At 46.2% G+C, this 9,713-nt stretch overlaps 1 protein-coding gene across 2 annotated transcripts in view; it reads left to right on the forward strand.

The window, feature by feature from the left end:
- Nucleotides 1-9,713, forward strand: part of Lrrc2 (leucine rich repeat containing 2) — a 23,582-nt gene that overhangs the window by 2,678 nt on the left and 11,191 nt on the right. Inside the window, exons 2-4 of one of the 2 annotated variants that reach the window (XM_029481045.1) lie at nt 2,036-2,192; nt 4,586-4,793; nt 6,329-6,485. In XM_029481045.1, the coding sequence (XP_029336905.1) occupies nt 2,044-2,192; nt 4,586-4,793; nt 6,329-6,485 (514 nt within the window). In that variant the 5' untranslated portion in view covers nt 2,036-2,043. The remainder of the gene's footprint in view (nt 1-2,035; nt 2,193-4,585; nt 4,794-6,328; nt 6,486-9,713) is intronic. The other variant, XM_029481046.1, reaches the window with a different exon arrangement.

The following is a 9,713-nucleotide window of genomic DNA, read 5'->3' on the forward strand; positions in this document are numbered from 1 at the left end:
CCCCCGTCCCCTGGCATATGACTCTGAGTGGAGACCAGAGCTCTGGTGCCAGGGGACACATTTTTCCAGTCATGCCCTCTGGCTCCGGGGAGCCAATGCTTTTGTAAAGCGATTCTGACATAATCAGAATTTATTCTGATTGTTGGGGATGGAGGCACGGAAAGTTTGTCAACTAAACCAACACTTACGTTTGTGTCCCTGTTCACTCCCAACACCAGCCCCGCCCCAGCCCTTGCAAGTTCTCCACACTGTCTACCTGGCTGGCTTCTTTCCTCTTGTGGCTCCTTGTGTGGTCTGTTCAGCTCAGATGTCTGATTCACAAGCTGAGCTGAACTATATCCCTGTATGCAGATGTTCTGATATTCTCCCCTATAGCCTGGAGACTTGGGAAGTGTGGAGGGACCTCATTCATCCTTTTGCTTTCTGGTTTTCATGGGTACTACATGCACATGGTGCCCGGACATAGATACAGGCAGACCACACATCCACATAAAGTAATAAAGAAAGTTTAAAACTCTGATCTGTTGGGCTGGAGAGATGGCTCAGCAGTTGAGAGCACTAGCTGCTCTTCCAGAGGTTCTGAGTTCAATTCTCCACAGCCACATGGTGGCTCACAACCATCTGTAATGGAATCCGATGCCCTCTTCTGGTGTGCATGAAGATAGAGCACTGATGTACATAAAATAAATTTTAAAAGAATCTGATTTGCTAATATGTCCCTGTGTCGTTCTTCAGCCTCACTCTCCACCTGTGCCCCAGGAAGCTTCTCCCTGCCCCAGGAAGCTTCTCCCAGCTTCTCACCCTGTTTGGGTGCAGTTAGCTTTACTTTAGCATTTTGGTTGCTTCTTTTAAAAAATGTTTTTATTTTAACTTAAAATATTATTTATTTTTGTTTTTGTTGTTGTTGTTGCTTTGTGTGTGTGTATGTGTGTGTGTGTGTGTATGTGTGTATGTATGTAGGTCACACATGCACCATAACATAAATTTGAAGGTCAGAGGACAAGTTTTTGGGAGTTGGTGCTGAGCCATGGACCCTTCATGGTGAAAAAACATAGTGAGGGTTTTATGTTGTTCTTGTTTTTAATGACTTTTTACCCCAGTAGTAAGATTCCTTTTTTTTTTTCTCGAGACAGGGTTTCTCTGTATAGCCCTGGCTGTCCTGGAACTCACTTTGTAGACCAGGGTAGCCTCAAACTCAGAACTCCACCTGCCTCTGCCTCCCAAGTGCTGGGATTGAAGGCATGCGCCACCACGCCCGGCTAAGATTCCATCTTGTGAAATGTAGATCATTTCCACTCGCCTTTGTTGGGTCCACAACAAGAAACTGAGGACACTGAGGTGCCATTCTTACCCCAGCCAATCAATAATTCAATTTCCGTGGAGAAATTACACTTCTCTAGAGGATCTGAGTTCGGTTCCCAGTACCTATAGTAGGTGGCTCACAAGCATCTGTAACGCTGGCTTTACAGGAATCTGATGCCAAAGCCTCCTCAGGTACCTGTACACACACACACACACACACACACATGCACACATCACACACACACATATACAACACATATACAACACACATCACACACAGCACACACATTACATCTACCACACACATACACAAACACCATACACATCCACCATACACACACACTTACACACACCACACACATAACATATACTACACTCACACATATCTCACACACACACACACACACACATTACATCCACCACACACACACACATCACACACACATATACAACACACAGCACACACATACACAGCACACACATATACACATACACTACACACACACATACACAGCACACACATATACACATACACATACACCACACACATACACAAATACCATACACATACACCACACACACACACTTACACACACCACACACATACATATACTACACTCACACATATCTCTCTCTCTCACACACACACACACACACACACACACTTTAAATATATCTGTTTGAAAAGCCCAGTCTATGCGCATATGGAGCTGACATATGTATTTTTTCCTAGGTAACTTTATGCTGCTCCCCAAATGGGACACAAAGTGGTCGTGTTTGACATCTCTGTTGTCAGAGCCTTATGGGAAACTCGTGTCAAGAAGCACAAAGCATGGCAGAAGAAGGAGGCAGAAAGGCTGGAGAAAAGCGCCCTGGAGAAGTACATTTTGGTGCCTGTTATTTGAGCTTGGTGGGAGTGGGCCTTCAGGCAGGTTGCTGTGTGCTGCGGTGGAGGGGGCTCTTTCCCTGGGTTCTCCATCTGTCAGGGCCACTTCTCTCCATAGAGGGACGTCATGACCCATGTGCTGTAGCCAGAAGCTCTTTAACAGAGACACCCAAAGTTGTGAGGAGTTACAGACTGTCCTGACACCGTGGTGGTCTCAAGGAGGGCAGAGATGGTACAGAGACCCCTCTGTACTAAACAGTGTAGAGGCCACATGGCCGTCCTCTCTGAACTCGCTCACTAGCCCACCCACAGCTCCTGCTGAGCACTTTCCTTTCTTCACGTGTTTCAGCTTTTGCCTGATGTGCTGAATTCTGGGTAAGACTCACTGTGCTCATGCACTTGGACTGAAATGATGTAATCTGAGTACCAGAAACTCGTGAAGTGTGAGTAAAAGAGTTCTGTACAAAAACTACGCTGAAGCCGGGCGTGGTGGCGCACGCCTTTAATCCCAGCACCCGGGAGGCAGAGGCAGGCGGATTTCTGAGTTCGAGGCCAGCCTGGTCTACAAAGTGAGCTCCAGGACAGCCAGAGCTATAAAGAGAAACCCTGTCTCGAAAAACCAAAAACCAAAAACAAAAAACAATTAAAAATAAAATGTAACAAGCCCCACTAAGTTGAGGAGGTGACGCTTCAAAACCTTTCTTTACAGTCAATGTGAGCACGCAATCACACCTACACTCCGACATAATGGAAGGTGACACGCTGAGGCTGTGCACTCAGGAGGCTTTGCATTCATCTCTAACTTTTATTCTCTGTGAAGAAACCAAACCCAGAATTCTTGAGCAGTGTTTGTAGTCAAAGGCAAAAGGACATTCTGATTGGCTAACTCACCTCAAAGGCAGTTCCAGTTGGCACTGAGTATTTGTTAGCTTTTGTGTGTGTGTGTGTGTGTGTGTGTGTGACAGGATTTCTCTGTTTATCCCTGACTGCCATGGAACTTGCTCTGTAGATCAGGCTGGCCTTGAACTCACAGAGATACACCTGCCTCTGCCGCCTGAGTGCTGGGATTAAAGGTGTGCACAACCACCAGCTTTTGTTTGTTTGTGTGTTTGTGTGTGTGTATTTGTTAGCTTTTAAGTTAGCAACAAAAGGTGTAAAATGTGAATCAGTGAATCACTCAATGTATAACCTATTTTTAAAATTAATTTAGTGTGTGTGCTCATGTGCCCTCTGCTGCTGCACACCTGTGGAGAGGTCAGAGAGCAACTTGCAAGAGTCAATTCTCTCCTACCATGTGGGCTCTGGGTCGTCAAACTTGGGTCATTAGGCAGAGCGTGTCTTCACTGCTGAACCATCTCACCAGCTCCACTTGTTTTCAGAACAGGCTCTGAGTAACCCAGGGAACCCCTGAACTTCACGTGTGACAGAGAGTGACCTTGAACATCTCATTGACCTGTAGCCACCTCTTGAGTGCTGGCTTTAAGGCTGTGTTTATATGGGTCTGCAATCTGTGATATAGAAAAGACACAGGGCCCAAGGGCTACCCTCTCACTATGTTGCTTGGATCAGCCTTCAGATTCGGTTTCAGAAGCAAGAAAAGCTGAGGCAGGGGGATGTCTCTGTAGGAAGAGGCCATTACTGCTGTATCTGTGGATCTGAGTTTGATCCCTGGGACCTGCATGATGGAGGGAGAGAAATGATGTTGATGTCTTTGGTTGTCCTCCGGCCCATTGTGTTTCAGAGGGTGGCATTGAACTCATGATCCTCAGAGTTCAGCCTTCCCGTGATCAAAACCTTTGGAGCTGTGTTCATTATTGAAAGTGTTCCTGATCCCTCGGCTTAACGCCAGGCACGAAACCTTTATGATATCTAAGGTGGCTTCTTCCCTGCACTAGGAAAGTGGTGTTTACTGAGCAAGGCAGCGTGTGCTGTATAATCCCAGCATCTGGGAGGTGGAGACAGGAGGATCTGGAGTCTGTGGTCATGCAAAGTGAGGTCAAGGCCAGACTGGGCTGTAGGAACCTCTGACTCAACAAAACAAATAAGAAGGTGACACTTGCAGACAGACCTAGGGAGTCATGCACAGAAATGTGGGGATGTGGAGTCAGAGGCAGACATGACACTGGAATAGTTTAGGAGAGACCACACTTAAGCATAGGCATTGGTAACATTGGTGGGAGGCTTAGCTAAGGTTCCATCTAACTCAGCTCATCTTTTAGTCATAGCGACTAGTGATGTACAGAAGGGTCTCAGATTTCCCAGCATCCCTGGTGGCTGGAAGGGGAGGTTAGGACTGTGCTTAGGGAGCCCACAGTGGGAAACCAGGATCCAGGGAAGTGGAGGACTGAGGCTGCTTATTTCCCTAGGAAATAACCAGTGTTCTGCTTCCTGTCTTAGGATAAAGGAGGAGTGGGACTTTGTGGCGGAGTGCAGGAGGAAGGGCGTGCCCCAGGCTGAGTACTGCAAGAATGGCTTCGTGGACACCAGCACAAGGCTCCTGGAAAAGATAGAGAGGAACTCTGTCTCCAGGCAGAGTGCGCGAGTCAAGGACAGAGACAAACGAAGGAGTCCATTTGTGTTTGAACTTTCAGGGACACAGTGGAAGGTGAGTCAGGGTGTCTGCCTGCCTGTAACAAGTGGGCACCCATGGTTGTGCTACGGCTGAGGTTGAGCTTTAGCCTTGGCCCAATGAATGCTCCATTTGTATGCATTGAAAAACATCTGTTCCTTTTTTCAGTGCTGGGGATTGATCCATGGCTTCAGGCCTGAGCCACAACCCCAGCCTTGCTTGTGTGCATGAGGCTGTGTTGAGAATTACCTCAGTGAATGTTCTGTGAGCTACAGTTCTCTCAGACTGAGATTATCCCATGAGCCTCCTTGCTACTTTCCTTTTGCGTTTCCATCATTTAGATGGGTAGGTACACAGATGGTGTCTATCTACTGAATTCAGTAGGTATACTAGTGAACTCAGTAGGTACCCAGATGGTGCCTATCTACTGAACTCAGTTGGTACACAGATGGCGCCTGTCTACTGAACTCAGGTCCTCAGGCTTGGTATGTACCCAGTGAGTCATCTTGCTAGACCAGAATATGTGTATGTGCATGCATGTGTGCGCGTGTGCATGTGCGCGTGCACGTGCATGTGTGATGTGGAGGTCAGAGGACAACTTTGGAGGGTGGGGTGGTTTTTCTCAGTCCCCCATGTTGGCTCCAGGGGTTGGACTCTGTTGTCAGGCTGTGGCAAGCACCTTTACTTGGTAAGCCATTCCACTGGCCCTCCATTTTATTTGTTTTGTGTTACTCCCCCGCACAAGCCCCCCAGTCAGGGTTTCTCTGTGTAGTCTTGGCTGTCACTTGCTCTGTAGACCAGGCTGGCCTCCAACTCAGAGATCAGCCTGCCTCTGCCTCTGAATGTTGCTACTAAAGACATGTGCCACCACACCCAGCTGACATTATTAATATTGTTTTTGTTAGTCTGGAACTTGTTATGTAGGCCTCTGCCTCCTGAGTGCTTGTATTAAAGATGTCCACCACCATGCCCGGCTCACTTTATTTTTTTGAGACAAGGTTTCTTACTGAATTGGAAGGTTACCTTTTTATCCAAACTGTTTTGAGATTTTACTTTTTATTTTATGTGCATGGGTAACCATGTGCACATATGTAAATGTACCACATGTATGTCTGGTGCCTGTAGAGACCTGAAGAAAATGTCAGATCCTCTGGGACTGGAGTTACAGATGGCTGTGAGCCAGCATGTGGGTGTTGGGGACTGAACATAGGCCTCTTCCATTATTCTGATAACTATATACATTAAATAGTTTGTATAGTTAGCTATATCTGGAGACAGGATCTCACTAAATTGCCCAAGCTGGCCTTGAACTTAATGATACTCCTGTCTCAACCTCCCAAACAGTTGGACTTCCAGGCCTGCACCATTCCCTGACTAGAATTTGATTTTAATATTAAAATAAGGCTGATCTGCTATTGTGACATTAATGACAACAGTCCTTGGCTTCTGTAGAAATAAATGGCTGCAGTTTGGCTCTGATGTTCTCACATGCCTTTCATAGTTTGAATAAATCCTTGGCTTGGTGCACACAGAGGCGCTGCCTCTGGCTGATGCTGTTCCTTCTGTTTCAGGAGCTGCCTGATTCGCTGAAGGAGCAGACACACCTCAAAGAATGGTACATTCACAGTACCCTCATTCAGATCATTCCCACGTACATCGAGCTGTTTCAAGCCATGAAAATTTTGGATTTGCCAAAAAACCAAATCACGTGTCTTCCAGCTGAAATTGGTAGGTTCCCCGGCAGGAGTCAATGGTCATTGTTGGCGGTGAGCAGGCAGGTCATCGCCAGGTGACACAGTGCAAGCACCCCTTTTCCTTCTCCTCCTGCTCCTGAGTGTCCCTCAGTGGTTTCCCTGTTCCCAGAGCCGCTGGCTCACCATGGCTTTGTCCCCTTTGGGACATGAAGTACCACGATCTACCTGCATGATTCAGCATCGATAGGTATTTGGCAGTTGCTTAGAAACCTGAAGTCGTAGGAGTTGTTGTTTTTTGAGATAGGGTTTCTCTGTATAGCCCTGGCTGTCCTGGAACTCACTTTGTAGACCAGGCTGGCCTCGAACTCAGAAATCCACCTGCCTCTGCATCCCAAGTGCTGGGATTAAAGCCATGTGCCACCATACCCGGCTAGGATTTTTTTGTTGCCAGGTGTGATGGTGCATCATTAATCCCAGCACTTGGGAGCACTTTAGAGACACATTAAGGGGCTGGAGAGATGGCTCAGCGGTTAAGAGCACTGACTGCTCTTCTGAAGGTCCTGAGTTCAAATCCCAGCAACCACATGGTGGCTCACAACCATCCGTAATAAGATCTGATGCCCTCTGGTGTGTCTGAAGTCAGCTACAGTGCACTTATATATAATAATAAATAAATCTTAAAAAAAAAAGAGACACATTAATAACAAGATTAGTGTAAAGGTAGGATAGAATATATCTTGTCTATATAGTCATCCATTGATATGGTTAGCTTAGCTTATGTCGTTTTGATTGATCAACATCTAATAATCGTTTGGTTTTGGTTTTGGTTTTTTTGTTTTTGTTTTTGTTTTTTTTTTTTTTTTGGTTTTTCGAGACAGGGTTTCCCTGTGTAGCCCTGGCTGTCCTGGAACTCACTGGTTTTGATTTTTGAGACAGGGTTTCTTTGTGTAACAGCCCTGGCTGTCCTGAACTCATTTTGTAGACAAGGCTGTCCTTGAATTTACAAAGATAGATCTGCCTGCCTCAGCTTCCCGAGTGCTGGGATTAAAGGCATGCACCACCATGCCCAGCCAACATTTAATAATAATTTTTGATCATTTCATTGTCTGAATCTTCTTTAAATTAAGATTACAATGATTACTGATGTCTTTCTTTCTCTTGGGGTCTGAGGACCACCAGGCCCAGGAAAGTCATGAATGTGGTCCAACACAAATCAAAAACTTACTTAAAACACCATGAGATTTAAAAAACAAAACAAAACAAACAAACAAACAAAAAACAAAAACCACATCACTGCTTGATTCTTGAATTTGCAGATGGCATTGCCGTGTCCCAGTGTCAAAAGGCTGAATGTTCTTGGCACTGGTCCCACTGGTCCCACGTGTCCTAGGACACTAGCCCAGGAAGGAGTCATTGGACAGTTTATCAGAGGCCTTGTCTGGCCTGTCACTTTGTTATACACAGGGTGGGAAGATTACAAGGTGCCTTGGCAAGACGATTCGACAGATAAACGTATTGACTGCCAAGACTGACGAGTGACTTCAATCCCCAGTACCCACGTGGTGGAAGGAGAGCACTGACCTCTGCAAGCTGTTCTCAGATTCCCACATGCTGATCTTCCTGCCTCAGCCTCCTAAGTACTGAGCTAGCAGACACACATCACACACCCCAGTTAGGCACTGGTGTTTTAAAAAGTTCCCTATGAGCTGGGCAGTGGTGGCACACGTCTTTAATCCCAGCACTTGGGAGGCAGAGGCAGGCGGATTTCTGAGTTCGAGGCCAGCCTGGTCTACAAAGTGAGTTCCAGGACAGCCAGGGCTATACACAGAAACCCTGTCTTGAAAAACCAAAAAAGCCAGGCAGTGGTGGCACACGTCTTTAATCCCAGCACTTGGGAGGCAGAGGCAGGCGGATTTCTGAGTTCGAGGCCAGCCTGGTCTACAAAGTGAGTTCCAGGACAGCCAGGGCTATACACAGAAACCCTGTCTTGAAAAACCAACCAAACAAACAAAAAAATTCCCTATGAAACTCATGTGCCCCCCAGCACTGATGGGCACTGGACTGGGGATGGGGAGGAGGGGAAGAGAGCAGCAAGCGATATCATCACGGGAGGCCAGTTTCTGAGTTGGGCAATCATTCAGCTAACCAACTCTTGCATTTCTTTAACTGTAGCCTGGAGATTGTTCTGTACAGGGTGGGTAATTTATCGACACTGAAGTACTGGGCACCTTGTTCTGTTATTCAAAGTCCTTGTGACTTTTGGAGTATTATTATGATTTATTCTTATGCTAGTTTCTAGGTTGGAGCTTGTATTTTCAAACAAGAATCAGCATTAGGGGGGCTGGAGAGGTGACTCAGCAGCTAAGAGGGGCTAAGTCTGATTCTCAGCACCCACATGGCAATTCATAATTGCCTGTAACTCCAGTTTTAGGGATGATCTCATATCCTCTTCTTCTAACACCAAAGACTCCTGCATGTATATGGTGCACACATACATGCAAATAAAATAAAATTAAATAAATATTAAAGTAGAATCAGAACTAGAATACAGCATTTCCCGATCATTCTGGAAATGTTCTATTCTCTTGGATGTGCTCACACCCGCTTGACTTCTAGATTCTTTGGGAAGCATGACGACATTATCAGAACGGAAAGAATGCAGATGGAAAAGATGAATGGTGCTTTACACGCGATCTGTAAACCGTGTGTTCCTTAGTCATTTATTACACATGCAGAACTTTGCATATTTCTGTATCTAGCTCATGCCCCGTTTTAAGAGTCCTGTTTTAAGAGTCCACCAGCAGGCACCGCGGTTTCTGCTATCCTAAGAGCTGCAGCGATCTTAACAATCAGGGCCTGTGTCTCAGCTCTCATGGGGTTTGCACACCAAGGGTGCCTGGTTTGACCCAGGCTATATGGCAGACAGATCCTCTTCACACCTGGCAGTGGTTTGAGTGACAAAGGTTGGTCCCTGTTGGTGATGCTGTTTGGGAGAAGTGGAACCTTTTGGAGGTGGAGCCCTGCGGGAGGAAGTACGTCAGTGGGGGCGGGCTTTGACTTGGGTCTATAGATTTATTATTCTACTTTCTGCCGTGGGAGGACATGTGATCAGCTAGCTTCCTGCTTCTGCTTCCGTGTCATGCCCTTTCTGCCATTATGAATTCTCCCTTTGGAACCATAAGCCAAAATAAGCCTTTTGCTTTTTTCCTTTCAATTTTTTTTTTTTTTTTTTTTTTTTGTGGTTTTTCGAGACAGGGTTTCT

Source organism: Mus caroli, chromosome 9 (genome assembly GCF_900094665.2).
Source record: "Mus caroli chromosome 9, CAROLI_EIJ_v1.1, whole genome shotgun sequence".
In the NCBI taxonomy this organism is placed as follows: Eukaryota; Metazoa; Chordata; class Mammalia; order Rodentia; family Muridae; genus Mus; species Mus caroli.